This window comes from Mustelus asterias, chromosome 7 (genome assembly GCF_964213995.1).
Source record: "Mustelus asterias chromosome 7, sMusAst1.hap1.1, whole genome shotgun sequence".
NCBI lineage: Eukaryota > Metazoa > Chordata > Chondrichthyes > Carcharhiniformes > Triakidae > Mustelus > Mustelus asterias.
In genome coordinates this window covers 111544755-111561108 of record NC_135807.1, presented here as the reverse complement: position 1 = coordinate 111561108, position 16354 = coordinate 111544755, and the positions used below count along the sequence as shown (strand labels likewise).

At 41.9% G+C, this 16354-nt stretch overlaps 1 protein-coding gene across 20 annotated transcripts in view; it reads left to right on the top strand.

Moving 5' to 3' along the window:
- The window catches only part of rims2a (regulating synaptic membrane exocytosis 2a), a 702781-nt gene extending 693569 nt beyond the window's left edge, over positions 1–9212 (top strand). For all 20 annotated transcript variants that reach the window (XM_078216669.1, XM_078216668.1, XM_078216667.1 and 17 more), the window contains 2 exons: positions 5126–5265; positions 6182–9212. In XM_078216669.1, coding sequence (XP_078072795.1) covers positions 5126–5265; positions 6182–6400 — 359 coding nt within the window. In that variant the 3' untranslated portion in view covers positions 6401–9212. The remainder of the gene's footprint in view (positions 1–5125; positions 5266–6181) is intronic.
- Positions 9213–16354: the final 7142 nt, after the last annotated feature.

The following is a 16354-nucleotide window of genomic DNA, read 5'->3' as shown; positions in this document are numbered from 1 at the left end:
ATGAGTCATTCATACGCAGATTCCACTGGACTGACACACACGTCCAAATTATTCAGACAGCAATGTTCACATATCAAAAATAATTATATCTCTTTAAGGAAAACTGCAGCAGGGTCATTTTGTTTGCTTCTTTTTTTCTTAGCACTATGCTTCCAATTTATTTATTTGATTAAATCTTTATATACGTGACTGTACAATGACAATAGCAAATTATATTTATATAGCACCTTCAACTTAATGAAATAGCCCAAGATGCTTCATGAGAGCATTTTAAACAAAAATGACACTGAAAATAGCACTAAAACTGTAATAATTTATTGGGTTTAAAAGAGCAAGAGTCTTGTCCCAGTGCTCAGTCATTACTGGTCCATATTAGACCAGGATCTCTCAGGTTTGACCTGTGCAGAATTAGCATTAGCTTATCTCTGCTAAAGTCTACATTACAACTTGGGTTCTCCTGCTTGTCCACCACAACTGCAGCAGAAAACGTGGAAACCATCAGCAATATCCCCATAGAAATTCCCCCCCTCCTGCCCCACATACTAACTCCATACAGTAACTTCTACTGGAAAATGTATCTGTAGATATGTCAAGCAAGGAAAGGATTCAAAGGACTGTGTGGAGTTTGCACATTCTCCTCGTGTCTGCGTGGGTTTCCTCCGGGTGCTCCAGTTTCCTCCCACAGTCCAAAGATGTGCGGGTTAGGTTGATTGGCCATGCTAAAATTTCCCCTTAGTGTCCTGGGATGTGTAGATTAGAGGGATTAGTGGGTAAAATATGTAGGGATATGGGAGTAGGGCCTGTGTGGGATTGTGGTCAGTGCAGACTCGATGGGCCGAATGGCCTCTTTCTGTACTGTAGGGTTTCTATGATTTCTATGAAATGGTTCCTTCACAATCGAATAGTCTGCTAAACCCTACAGTCTAGTCTGAAATACTGTTATCTAAAAGGGAACAGGGAATGCCTGGCAGCAAATAGAACAATATCTCAACAAGGTTAGGATGTATAGTGTGGAGGGAAAGTTTCTAAACCTTAGATTTTCTGTATATTATTATAATTTTATATCAAGAAAACTAAAACATTGATGCATGTTAATTTATTGAATGAGGGCAGAGTTCATAGTGATTTATTAATCCAGCAATCTATACTGGAATCATTCCAATATCCAAGTGCACGTTATATGAAAGTTAATAACATTTCTACAGATATACATGGCATATAAGTATGATGTACAGACAAAACCTTATAAAGAGAATTATAGCTAAAATGTGTCAAGGTACATGGTATTAATAAATCACTCCAGTTTTGTGTTTTGGTAATCATAATGTTGTCTGAGCTACCTCCATGTACTACTGTCAAGATATGTCACAGCCTACCTGTTACCCTAGGAAAACATAGGAATATAGTACCAAGGAATAGGAGTAGATCATTCAGCCCTTCAAGCCCGTTCCAGGGTTAGAGAAGATCATAGTTGATGTGGTTGTGGTCTCAACTCTACATTCCTGTCTGCCTCCCATAACCCTTGACTCCCTGGTCCATCAATAATGTATCTAACTCAGCAGTGCCAGATTTAGACTTGGTGAGGCCCTAAGCTATATAAAGCTTGGAGGCCCCTTGTTAAAAAGTTACACCAAAAGGTCTCACAAAGGTGCGTACCAAAACAGGACCTTGGGTCGCCACAAAAAAATGGAAAACACAATTATGCCTTTTAATTATTTAATAGCAAGGTATTTAAAGTGAAAAATACAAATTATTTTCAAATGAATGCATTTACTGATTACATATTTATCATTTGGCTGGCATGATCTCTCTCATAGATTATAATACAGTATACTCTGGAAACAATACTTAAATGTAATTTTTAAAATAATTTTAAGATACATTAATATATATACAAAATGCTGACAAAATAAGTAATCAGGATCATTTTTATTAATATAAGTAATAAGTACTGTTGTCCTGTTTTTATTTGTTCTGCTAGTCTTGAGTCTAAGGTTGAACCACGTTTTCTTGTCGAGTATGTCAGCAAAGCTGTTCTATGCTCTTCAGAGTTTTCATGACTTTTAATTGCAATGGGATTTCGCCAGTCAGAAAACCCACCAGAAGCTAGTGCTGCAGATGATGTTGAAAAGAGCTTGCAGACAATGCAGTAAACACAGCCAGTTGTTGGAGAGTACACTAGCCATTCCCGATCATATATTTCACCATTAACTTTTCTGGACTGAAAAAGACCTTTTGAACAATATCTATCTTGATTTTTGAATGACCGCTTTGAGTTTTCAAATGGGCCGTTCCAGTGTTGACACTCTGAAGGACCCTTAAGGATCCAGTATGAGAGTTCATCCTCGGTTAAGACACCCCATTGACCTACATCATTGAGTTTCGTGAATTTTGTTGTTTCAACTGTGGATGTGGCTCTGCAACGCTCACATTTGCATCACTTCCAGTGTTTTCCTCAGCTGAGATTCCAGACTCTGTTGTCTCAGTAGCAGAGGCACTAGGCTGTGGTTGTTTTGGACTTTGCTAATCACCTTGGGTTTGTGGATCTTATCTGTTTCTGGAGTAAAGTAACTGTCAACTTTTGGTAATTTTTTGAGTTGTTCTTCAAGCTGGTGCTTTCTTTTTCTTTTCTGGTATCCACTCTTAAATGTTCTCTTCGTTGTAAACCTTCTGAAATTTTGTGAGGCCCCTGCAGATTGTGAGGCCCTAAGCTGTAGCTTGTTTAGCTTACACCTAATTCCAGCACTGTAACTCAGCCTTGAATAAATTCAATGGCCCAGCTTTCTCCAATAACAATACTGAGAGAAAAAAGTCCTCCTCATCTCCATCTTAATTTCTTGGACTGTGTCCCCTAGTTCTGATCTCCCCCACAAGAGGAAACACCATCCCTACATCCACCACATTAAGTTCCCTAAGAATCGGCAAATTTAGCGACCATATATTTAGTCCTTTTATCTTTGTCATTGATATAGATTGTAAATATTTGAGGCCCCAGCACTGATGCCTGTGGTACTCCACTCAGCCAATAAAGACCAAATTATCCCTTCTCTCTGCTTCCTGATTCCTGTTAGCTAAGCAATCCTTTATCGATGCAATCATGTTACACTCGCACCATGTGTTCTTATTTTGTGTAGTTACCTTTGATGTGACACCTTATCAAATGCCTTTTGGCAATCCAAGCACATGATATGCACAGATTTTGTCTTTATCCACCATGCTTGTTACTTCCTCAAAAACTCTAATATATTAGGCAAACAAGATTTCCTTTTCAAGAAACCATGTTGATTCTGCCTGATCCTGTTTTCTAAGTAACGTGCTATAACCTCTTTAATAATGGACTCTAGCAATTTGCCTATGTTAAATGTTAGGTTAACTTGCTATAGATTCCTGCTTTCTGACTCCTCCTCTCTTGAATAAATGTATTATATTCACTATTTTCCAATCCACTGGGACCCTTGAAGCATGTAAGGAGTTTTGAAAGATTCTAACAAATACACCTACTATCTCTATAACCACTAATAAGAAAATAGGATGCAGGTCCTCAAGTTCTTTGGGGACTTGTCAGATTTTAGGTCTAACAGTACCTTTTCCCTGGCCATGGTGATTGTTTTAAGTTCCTCCTTCCCTTTCACCTGTTGATTTTAAAATACGGTATCTTTGAAATGTTTTCCAATTCTTCGACAGTGAAGTCAGACACAAAATACTTGTTCAACTCTTCCACTATTTCCTTGTTTACCATTATCAATTTCCCAGACTCACTCTCTAGAGGACCAACGCTCACTTTGTTACTATTTCCTCTTTAAATACTTGTCAAAACGTTTACCATCTGTTTTTATACTTCTAAGTAGCTTTCTCTTGTACTCTACTTTCTCTCTCTTTACTTTTTAAAATCATTCTTTGCTGGTTCTTAAAATCTATCCAATCTTCTGACCTGACACTAACCTTTGCAGATTTGCACACCATTCCTTTTAATTCCTTAACTTCTAGATTTAGCCAAAGATGACACATCCTTCTTAAAGAGTCTTTCTTTCTGTCTAGGATAAATCTTTGCTTAGGGTTACTGAATATTGCCTTAAAGTCTGCTGCTGCCCCTCCCCTGTCCTATCTTTCAATCTAATTTTCCAGTTTATTTTAATCAGCTTTGCCTTCATTCATACCCTTATAATCACCTTTATTTGGATTTAAAACACTAGTCTTAGACTCACACTTCTTGCTTTCAAATTGAACATGAAATCATGTTATAATCACTGTCACCTAGAGGCTCCTTTACTAATGCTGGGTCCAGGATAGCCTACTCCCTGATTGATGTTAGAACATACTGCTTTAAGATATTGTCCCGGATACACTATGTGAACTTATTTTCCAGGCTATCTTTGCCAACTGATTTGCCAAATCTATGTATAGATTTAAATCACTCAGGATTATCATGGTACCTTTCTTCCGCACCCTAATGATTTCTTCCTGTCTACTCTATTCTACTGTGTAGCTAATGTTGGCGGGCTATAAACTACTCCTGCAAGACATCCCTTACTTTTCCCATTTCCTATCTCTACCCAAACTGATTCTACATATTGCTCTTTCAAGCCAACATTATCTCTCACTACTGTACTAATGTCAACATTAATTAGCAGAGCTACCAACTTTTCCTCTCCTCCTGTCTTTTCAAAATGCCCTTCAATATTCAGGTCCCAGCCTTGGTCACCTTACAACCATATTTCTGTAATGGCCATCAGGTCATACATATTTATTTCTATCTGTGCTAACAATTCATCCATGTTGTTACAAATGCTGCGTGTAGCTCTATCTTTTTAACAGTTTGCCAATCTCTGACCTTGTCTGCTGGTGCGCTTTTAAGCGTGTACGTTCTATCTTTTCCTGTCACAGTGTGGTTATTCTTACCCATGTCACTACCCTGCACCATTGCCTTGTTGTTTCCCTTTAATTTACCACATCTCCTCTCATCTGATCCCTCCCACTCCCCCTCCCCCCATCCCCAGCACTATTTAGTCTACCTCTTTACCACCCCAATTATAATAGCACTGTTTATCTGCAACATTCAGCACAATGTCACTTAGTTCACATATAACCGGTTATTAAAGCTGCAATTTTCTTATTTATTCTTCAGCACCATATGTTAAAGTCTATCTATTGGAAAATGGCATCTGCATAGCCAAAAAGAAAACAAAAGTGGCACGAAAAACACTGGATCCTTTGTATCAGCAACAGTTGCCATTTGAAGATAGCCCCCAGGGAAAGGTTCTTCAGGTAACCATTTTTATCCAAGTGTTTTGTTTTAGTTTAAAGCATGTTGAACTAAACTTTCAACCAATGTATTGAAATGAGGCTCCATTAGTGCTGTGACCACTGTCATCATACCAAGGGAGCGGAGGCAGTGTCACCGAGGGTATCTGAGGCTTCCACCAGTGTGTTCCATAATTCAGAAACAACGTGAACATTCAAAGGCCTGAATTTTCACACTGGCAAGTGCCAAGCACCTGCCATCCTACGAGTTGGTGCGTAACTCATCCTCAGACTCTGACAGGTCTGCTGCTGTATCACACTCAATTGGGAACGTTTGACAGATGGCACTTTTGTCCACTCTTGGAAGGCAGAGCCACCTTGGAGAGCTACTGGCCAATCAGATTGGCCGACAGTTCTCCAGCCCATCCAAGCACAGCCCTGCAGTGGCCAGAAGAGGTATTGTAGCTCTCTGCCTCAGCCTAAGTCCTGGGTCCACACTTGAGGTAAGTTCCAGGGGCAGGAAGGTAGGGAATGCCCTGGGAGGTTTGCTGACATGTGACTCCAGACCCACAACAACATGATTGATTCTTAATTACCCTCTAAAATGGCGTGGCAACCAACTCAGTTCAAGGGCAAGTAGGGAAGAGCAATAAGTGCTGGCCCAGCCAGCGATGCCCACATTTAATGAATGATAAAAGGGCAGGCAGGATTAGATTTAGCCATGATGCCCTTTGTACTTGAATAGTGATTTGACACACTGATGTGCCTTGCTAATGAAGAATGCACACAGTACTAGATTTCAAGTTTCAGAGAAGAGGTGAAAATTGGTGTGCTGGAAGTGGAGGGGGATGAGAACAAAAAATAAATAACTTTCAAAAGACACTACTGCATTGTTGAAAAACAAAGATTACTAACACAATCATTTTTTTTTCTCCATCAGATAATTGTATGGGGTGATTACGGACGAATGGACCACAAGTCTTTCATGGGAGTTGCTCAGATCCTGTTAGAGGAGCTTGATCTCTCCAACATGGTGATTGGCTGGTACAAACTCTTTCCCACTTCCTCACTGGTTGACCCAACCTTGGCCCCACTGACGAGAAGAGCTTCCCAATCATCACTTGAGAGTTCATCTGGACCTTCTTTTGCTCGTTCATAGCAGTTGTGAAAGTGTTGCTATAGCAACCAGTGTTCAGCTCGCAGATCGTAAGCCCTGGTTACACTGCATGCTTGATGTTGTCTTCTGAGCCTGTTCCTAGGGATTAAAAGCGGTCCTGTGTTCTCAGAGGAGATTGCACACACTGTGTCCTGAGAAGATCCTTGGGGAAGGAGTGCAGTTTTGCAGAACTTGTATGGTTGCTGGAATTAAATGACAATTTTTTTTGTCCAATCAGAAGCCATGAATATAAAAAAAACAAATAAATAAGAACCTATCAATTCACACAGCAGAAGCCCTTATTTTTCAATGAACCATTTTGTTTTTGGTTGTTCTTTATCCCTATTGAGTCGCCTGCTACTCCTACCCCACCAGCTTGGTCCCTATAGCAACAGGCACTGATGTCATGAAGGCCAGCTGGTTGTTAGCTGTGTGAGAGTCATCGTGAGGAGAGTTGAAAATAGTGTCCAGTAATGACTACACATCATCAGACCGGGCAAAACGAAAAGGAGTCAGCTGAGCAAAACTGTACAGAACAAGAGATTTAATTTTTTTTTTAAATGCAAAACATAAAATGGTACTGATGTTCAAAACCGACTTGGAAGCTCCAGAAAGATAACCACAGCGATTCACAAAGGGAGAGGGCTATGTGATCTGATATCATTGTTTCTCTGCTGATATACTGTATGAAATTTAAAAAAATTTGCATGGACACAAATTTAGCTGAACTTAAATGGAAAGTAAAACATTTAAAATTATTTTCTTGAGGCTGAAACTTGCAAAAAAAAACAGCCATTTTCAACAATTTATATTATTTTTTAAAAATGTTTCACCAGTGCATGGTTTTATGGAGGAGTGAATGCAACAGTGTGATACGATGACACCGTGTTTCCCATATTCAGAGTAAATCATTCATGAGTCTGTCCTTTGCGGACAAAGATTATTAAGGAAGGACTGGGCTGAATAGAAGTAATTTCAATGTGGTGTTAAGAAAAAAAGTCGTCTTGTGGACAAAACCTTAGTTAAAACAATGACGCAGACCTTCGAAGTCCGATATTATTCACAGATTACACATGCTGCTCTGTCCCTTTTACTGGGTAGTTTATTGTATGCTCTGAGTACGACCTCTGTGTCTCTAGCCACTCAAGCCCCTCATCCGGGTTAAAGGTTGCAGAGTGTTACTGCATTTTGATTCTTTGGGTAAAGTGTACCATTTTAACAACAACAAAAAAGAAGAAATGATATGATTTGCAAGCATGTTGAAAGGATTTCTGCAACATGGCTTGGGCACTCACTGCAGTAATTCAGCATGCATTTGACAAAAAAAATGAAATTTTTGCAGCATCCTTTTATTGTACAGTGCATGATGACATAGAACTTATTTACATTTTCTCATCTTAAATTGAATTCTACAGCAAATAAAGGAATTGCGTGGCCATTGTTCGAAAGAAATCTTCAGTAAAAAAATAATTTCTAGCAGCATTCAACTTGTACATACTGTAGGAATAAAACTTTTTTTCTCTGAAATAATATAGCATTGATATTGACAGAGGGAAAATTAACTAATACAGTATTCTATTTGAGAATTACTTTACACAATGGTAAAATATGTCTTCTCGAACAGCCAGGTGTAGAAATCATCCAGTCAGATGATTAGTTTTGCATGCCTGAATTCCCAGAGTCCTCTAGACAGGATTAATTACGGTCAAGCTGTTTTGCTGTAAAGTTCAATTTTCACACATATACTTGTGCAGTTTAATGAGGACTTTTAACATGGACTGATGTTCACTTGCTAGACTAAGCTGAAAATTGGCCATCTGAAATCACCTGTTATGCACCTGTCGTTTTTGGGTTCTGAATTGGACTCCACACACTATTAGTTTACCACCATGCTGTGACACCCTCCCCCTATCCCCACTCCCAAATTGAAACAGGCTAGTTTTTTATTTAAGTGCTCTGTAGAACATGAGATTTGTGTGGATGGAGGTGGCGCAGATGCAGAGTTGCCACAGTCTTATGTTAATGGAACAAAGGCTGATGGAGCACATGAAGGATCGTCAATGAGTATGCTTGAATACCATTTAAAAGGAAAATTTAAAAATGCCTTTTTTTATTTTTTATTTGTGGTGCAATTCTGTTTAAGCCAAGAGTGATTCTTGGGTTTTTTGACTCTGACTAAAGTATTGTAGATGAAGGCTTGAATGTTGAGCCATCTAAAAAACAGGAGATTCCTACAGTGTCACCAAAATAACTCTAATCTCTCGGGATTAGAGTTAGCAGTGGCCACCAGCCACTGACACTAGTTTTCCACATTGCTGTGAGCAACTGCAAGTCTGGACCTACAACAATTATAATAAAGATTTATTTACCCTTTTTTTAAAAAAAAGCAAATACAAATTTTATTTCTTACACGCTGTACCATTAAGGTGGCAGCAGCTCAATTTATCTGCATCTGATTATTTTGTGCATATTATTCCTGTTTAAAATGATCTTTCAGAAATTTTACCGAGAAGGATGTTAAAGTATGAAAGATTTGTACATACTTATCATTATGCAGTATTTATTTGAAACTTAATAAATTTTTTTTTAAAAAATATTTTTCACATTATGTCTGCAACTCTGTTTATGATTTAGTCATATCAATGGCACTATTCCAGTAAAACGCAGATGTCTTGTACATAGATTTTAAGTAAAGGGGACACTGCGGTTAAATTACTGGACAACTGGCCTGTATGTGACAACAAATAATGTAAAACAAACTCATTTCTGGTGATGGTATTTAACATGGCTACATTATTAATAAAACATTTTCTTTACAGAGTTGCAAATCATGTCTTTTTTCCACCTGCTCTAAATATTTTTAATATTTTGATATTTTACATGTAATGCGTTTTGAACAGACATCTAGCAACGGGTGAGATTTTGCTTCTGTGACTGGAATGTTACTTCCCATCTCGCTGCAGTGAACGGAGTTTTGGCTGGGCGCCAAACTCTCCGACCTCACTGCAGCGGGAGTATGGCGTGAACGACCAGTAAGATCACATCCTATGTGTATTTTTTACAGATGAGTCCAGATAATGTTGTACCAAATACTGAGCCGATGCTTCCTCCCTGTTTAAAACAGTAATAATTAGAATTGACATTTAAATTCTTATGTCTTCTTTTATATATTTCAATCAGTTAAAAAATGTATTTCTGACACAACGGGAGTATTGGGTCGTTTGCTATTGAGAGCTAAATTAATCTTTTAGTCTCATCAAAACTGATGCTAATATATCTATATATTATGTTCATGCCAAACCTTTCTTCACAAACCATATACAGATAATCTCCCTCAATGACTGGTGGTCTCCGCAGGGGCTGGAGTATAGTATCAGACCCAGAAATAAGGGGCAGAATTTTCATTTTAGAGATTAAGTGCGATGACAGGCAAATTTCGGAGCACATTCACACTGTTGGCATGGTGGGTACTCCTGCCGATTTTGCAATCGGCAGCTCATTGACCAAACATAGGAGAGTAGGTCCCGAATCACATTGCAGGGTAGGAACTGATTCGTCAACCCTACCATTACCTAATGGGATCAAAGGTCCAGATGTCATATATAAATGCCACCCGAACACACATTCACTCTCACAGCCCAGCCGAAGACAGAAACTGCAACAAGGTTCAGCAATGACTCCCTTGAGACCCTTATCCATGGATTCAGCCAGAATCAGGATGTCATCTACCCTAAGAATGGCTCCAGAAGGCCCACCAGCCTCACCTTGCCAGCCTAGGAGGCAGTTGCAAGGGATGTCAGTGCATCAGGAACCCTTGCGGGAAACACAATCCAGCGCAGGAAGAGGATGAATGATCTCATCAGCTCCATCAGCGCACTCCAATCCCATACTCTCATAATGTCATCATGAACTCAAAGGGTTGCACTGCTCAGGAGTCTCAGACCACATTAGCGGAGGACATATCAGCTGACTGGTGAACATTTTAACATCATCAGGATCTCATCAAGCATGCTGTACAAACGTCAGCATTTACTGGGGAGGGCTCCACACACACAGTAGGCATACATGCTTCCAAACCTCTCATCCATTCCTTCTCATCTTATTCCACTTATTTATCTCGATGTAGGCCAAGATGCTCACAACAAGAGGGAGAGATCCCAGACTGGAGGAGAGATGGCAGACATTCGGGAGCTCTCCAAATTCAAAGAGGATGTCGCCAAGTTGCAGAGGAGGACAGGGATTGCTCCTATGGGGAAGGCAAGCTCGGCCTCTCAAAGCAAGCCAGTATATATATGAGTCCTCTATGAGCTCATCACTTCCTAGCATTCTCAGTGAAGGACATTCAACCTGTTCATGAACTAAATCTATTTCCTCTCTCTTACAGGCACCGGCAGGTCCAGACAGAGCAGCAGAGCCAACATAAGCTCTAGCCCCCCAGCCCAACACAGAGGAGGATGACGAGGACCCATTTTAAGGACATCCATCACTGCATTCACCCGCACTTTCCACCAACTCTGGGACACATCGGTCATAGATCGAGATTAGGCTTGGGATCACTTTCTGGGCACCACTTCACTGAAATATCTTCACAGCAGTCAGAGGCAGTTAGAGCCCAGGTGTCTGACAATCAGAGGATTGCTGGAGAACACTGAGTTTGAGTCAGATGATGATCCAAAGAACAAAGAGAACATAGAATAATACAGCAAAGGAACAGGCCCTTCAGCCCACCAAGCCTGTGCTGACACATGACGCTTTTCTACAGACCTTTTGCCTCTCCTCATTGCTAATACCCTCCAAACCAGACAACATCTTGGTAAACCTTTACTGTACCCTCTCCAAAGCATCCATGTTCTTCTGTTAGTGTGGCGACCAGAATAGTACACAATATTCCAAATGGGGCCTACTTAAAGTTCTATACAGCTGCAACACGACATACCAATTTTTGTACTCTATGCCCCGACTGATGAAGGCAAGCATACCATGCATCTTCTTGACCACTTTATCCACTTGTGTTGCCACTTTCAGGGAATTGTGGACCTGTACACCTTTCTCCTTCTGTATGTTGATGCTTCTAAGGGTCTGCCATTTACTGTATACTCCCCTCCTGCATTAGACCTTCCAAAATGCATCATCTCACACTTGTCTGGATTAAATTCCATCTGCCATTTCTCTGCCCAAGTTTCCAACCTATCTATAACCTGCTGTATCCATTAGCAATCCTACTCACTAATTGCAGCTCCCCAAGGTTTGCATCATCTGCAAACTTACTTATCAGACCACCTACATTCTCCTCCAAATCATTTATAAATATTATACTTTGGACATGTAACAGTGCTGGCGAGGTAAAGACAGGCAGCAGAAAATCAGATAGAGTTGCGAAAGATAATCAATAGACTGGAGTGAAAGTTGGATGAGTCTGTCTGCATTCTGCCTGATGTGGTGACTTTGATATGCAAGCATCTCAAGGTCTCCATGGGAAAGATGAAGACCTTTGTCTGGCAGATGCTGCTGGACTTGCGCTTCTACCTGCACTCCAATGCTACAGGCATTGGTGGGATCTATTAGTGGCTAGGTGAGAGGGGGAGGGGGAGGGGGAGGAGGGGGGCAGGCATCCACAGGGAAGAGGATCAGCAGCTGGAGACCCCAAGGACCATTCACTAAGGTGACTCTAAAGTCTTCAGCTGATGCCAATCCCCTCTGCCTGGACCCTATCACCTCTAGCTGTACATGCTGAGGAGGGTGCAGATGCCCCATAGCAGGATGTCCAAAGCAGGCCCTCCAGTTCTTAGCTCACTAGAGCTCACCTGCTAAAATCACCAAATACAACTGGGTATACCAGTCACCAGGCTGCCTGTACCTCTGCTGCAGATGTTAGGAATGCACCATTACATAGCAATAGGTTTAGAAAAGGAAAGAAGCTTTGACATCACTTCTGGGTCGCAGGAGTTCAATCAGGGTTTATATCATGCACCTTTGTATTCACACTTTCTGTTCATGAATGGTCTTGTCATTGGAAAGTGTCATACTTATCCATCTATGTGCTTCTTATTCTGAGGATGAGCCACGCACCCATTCAATGATTGCCTCGTTTTGTGTGTCTCACGTAACTGAGTTATTAAAATTTCTGGAATCTTGTGCTATGTCAGGGAGATGTGTTAAACTCTTTATTCCCTCTGCAAGGAATCCACCCTTTGAAGCGTCAGGTTGTGAAGATGCAACAGATGATGATTCTGCGGGTCACCCTCTGCAGAGAGGGCTGCAGAGTCCCCATGAGCGGTGCAAAAATCGGGAGCGCATTTGGAGGATGCCAATAGTCTGCTCGATGGTGGATCGTATTGACCTATTCACTACATTATGCCTCTCTTCTGAGGCACTCTGAAGGCAACGCATGGCTGTCATGAGCCATCATTTGAGTTGGTTCCCCTTATCCCCAGATAGCCAGCTCTGTAATCGCTGAGACCTTTTAAATACATGTGGCAATGGGAGTGATTCAGGATGATGAGCCATGGGAACTCCCAGGGTACCTGGCACAAGCAGAGATGAAGTGCTTCTGATGATCACACACCAGATGAATGTTCAGGGAGCCCCTTTCCTGTTAATGAACATCAGGAGGCTTTTGCCATGGACCTCTCAAAGTCACGTGTGCAATCGATTGCACCTTGTACTTTTGGGAACTCCGAGATAGCTACAAACCCCAGAAATCTAGAGCACAGCTACTTTCCTTGAATGTGAACTTCACATAATGATAGGCCTATCTGTCACCTTCTTGATACATGTATATGATTATGATGAGGACTGTGAGAGCTCATAGATCCCCTGTGAATCCCTGGGCCAAATCCCAAAGGAAAAAATAATTGAGTGTGGTGGTGACCTTCAGGGGCACTGGCAGGGGATGTCCTCCCAGTCCAGAGATTAGGGCAGATATGATCCACTACATTTCTTCACAAGCGCAGACATGTGCGACATTGTTGCTCATCTCCAGATAATAGTCTTCTCTGGTGGACCCTTGATTTTGTGAGTCCTCTGCCATCATCCGTTCTCCCAACCACACCACCCCCACCCCTCCAACCAAGAAGTATAGATGTTATGAATACAGTTTGTTTTGATTAAAAATCCCAAATTTGTCAGTGGGATCACTCCTGAGGCGAAGCATTCTTTTCTTACATTTGTGCCAACATAGAAAATTGTTGTTGTCTAGTCTGGCTTCATAATATACCTTATGGTTTCTGACTTGGCACCCTCACAATATGGTAATACATCCAAATAGCGTTCCAGCCATGGATCAGCAGGAAACCTGAGCCACTATCAGCCCACCATGAAAGAAATCATAGAAACCCTACTATTGTGGTCGGTGCAGAAGGAGGCCATTCGGCCCATCGAGTCTGCACCGACCACAATCCCACCCAGGCTCTACCCCCAAAGAACAAAGAACAATACAGCACAGGAACAGGCCCTTAGGCCCTCCAAGCCCGCGCCACTCCCCGGTCCAGGATTGAATCCTGAATCCAGGATCCCCGCCCAATTTTCCAGCCTATCTACATCCTAATATCCTATCCACCGAGCTGTCCCTCACAGCTACGATGCTTTGTTCATCACAACCTATTAACTCACCCCCACCCCCCCATTCCAGACCACGTGATCTCCAGGGAGAGGCGAAAACCCAGAATGAAAACCCCAGGGCCAATATGGGGAAAAAAAAATCTGGGAAATTCCTCTCCGACCCCCTGTGGCGATCGAAACGAGTCCAGGAGATCACACTGGTCCTGATCAGAAAATGCTTCCCAACCCTATTCATTTCCACTTCTGCTTTACGAACACCATCTGAATTCCCTGCCCCCGAGGTGAAGGGAAAATTCCAAACTCACTTCCCACTGGCAGAAATTGATTTGGCCTCTCCCCAAATTTTCCACTCCCACCTGCCACAAAAACCCACTGCAAGCTGGACCAGAAAAATTTGCTCAATGTTTTAATTTAACATGTTTCCACTAAAGTTTACTTTTTGTCATTATAGTGCCCCTTTCAGGTGTAGTTCTTTAGTTAATTGGTTTAGTTGTTTGTTTGGTTTATTCAAAGGAGTTTACTATCTAGACCTGCATATTCTTAACCTTGTAGTAAGTCAAGATTTGAAAAGCAGCGAGTACCAAAGAGTTTTCACGCCAGAAGACATCTATAACGTTATCTGGGCCTCATACTTGTGACTATTGGGAACAATATAAAAAGACATTAAAGCAGTTTATGATACCTGATGGCTTATATTAATTATTTTATCAATTATGCAAATGATAGTTTTATATTGATAAATATTAATTGCGCAAGAAGACTAGGCAGAATTAAAAGTACAAGGGGCAACACGATGGCACAGTGGTTAGCACTGCTGTCTCACAGCACCAGGGACCTGGGTTCAATTCTGGCCTTGGGTCACTGTCTGTGTAGAGTTTGCCACGCTGGCAAAGTAAGGTCACCACTATGAAGGAAAGAGAAATAAGGTGACAGCACAATCATAATGGCTGTGCAGTATAGATTGTACTGCTTTACTGACGATACCTGGTTAAGAAGGAATCGTAATCCACAAAGTAGATCCATTTTTCACAATCGGGCATGAGTGGGAAACTGAGGGGTGGGGGGGATGTGTTTGAAGAGAAATCAGTCATCAGTGCCAAAATAATGTTCCACCCAGTACGTGATAGGATAGAACTTGCCCTGGCGGCTACCCCAATATCTGCTCCAAGTTCAAATTACAGGCCACACTGCTCATTCCAACTGCAAATGAGGTAATTATTTCCCAGAGCTCCAGACAGTGTTCACCATGCACTGAGAGAAACATATTGGTCTAGATCTGGTCAGCAGCAAGTTCTTGCTGGCCACAATTGAAACTGCAGCTTTACATTTTTAAAATGTTATAGCTGGGACGTTCTGGGCGGCACAGTGGTTAGCACTGCTGCCTCACAGCGCCAGGGACTCAGCTTGGGTCACTGTCTGTGTGGAGTTTGCACATTCTCCGTGGGTTTCCTCTGGGTGCTCTGGTTTTCTCCCCCAGTCCAAAGATGTGCAGGTTAGGTTGATTGGCCATGCTAGATTGACCCTAGTGTCAGGAGGATTAACAGGGTAAATGGGTGGGGTTAGGGAACTTGGGCCTGGGTGGGATGTGGTGAGTACAGACCTGATGGGCCGAATGGCCTCCTTCTGTACTATAAGGATTCTATGATTGATGTTCCATAGAATCCTACAGTGCAGAAAGAAGCCATTTGGCCCATTGACTCTGCACCAACCACAATCCTACCCAGACCCTATTCCCGGAACCCCTCATATTTACCCTGCTAATCCCCCTGACACTATGGTTAATTTAGCCTGGCCAATCAACCTAACCCACACATCTTTGAACCTGTGGGAGGAAACCGGAGCACCCGGAGGAAACCAACGCAGACACGGGGAGAACGTGCAGACTCAGCAGTCACCCAAGGCCGGAATTGAACCCAGGTCACTGGCGCTGTGAGGCAGCAGTGCTAACCACTGTGCCACTGTGTTGCCCTTTGTTTGTATTGTTGTTATCAGGAACAAATTCTGTACACTGACAGAAAATTCCCAAAACATTTAGGCTGTTGTTTTTATTGAGTGTCAGTTTGTCTTTATGATGGGATGTTTACCTTTGAGTGATGGGCTCTGGATTGACGCCCCAAGATGTAAGCACATAATCCAGGCTAACATTTGAGTGTGGAGGACCTACTGTGCTGTTGAGATATTGGGCAGAGGTCAAGTGGGATTCCTAAGACCACACTTGCGGCTCACCAATGGTTCCAGGAGATGGCTTCTCAATTGGCCACCCTGTTAAGGGTTCCCAATGCTATAGACCCAATTACAGGACCGGCAGCTGGACAGCTTCAACAGCCCAACTGGGACAGGTGGGCACTGCTGAGCAAGGTATGGGGTAACCTCAAAATGGACGTGTCCACAGAATGG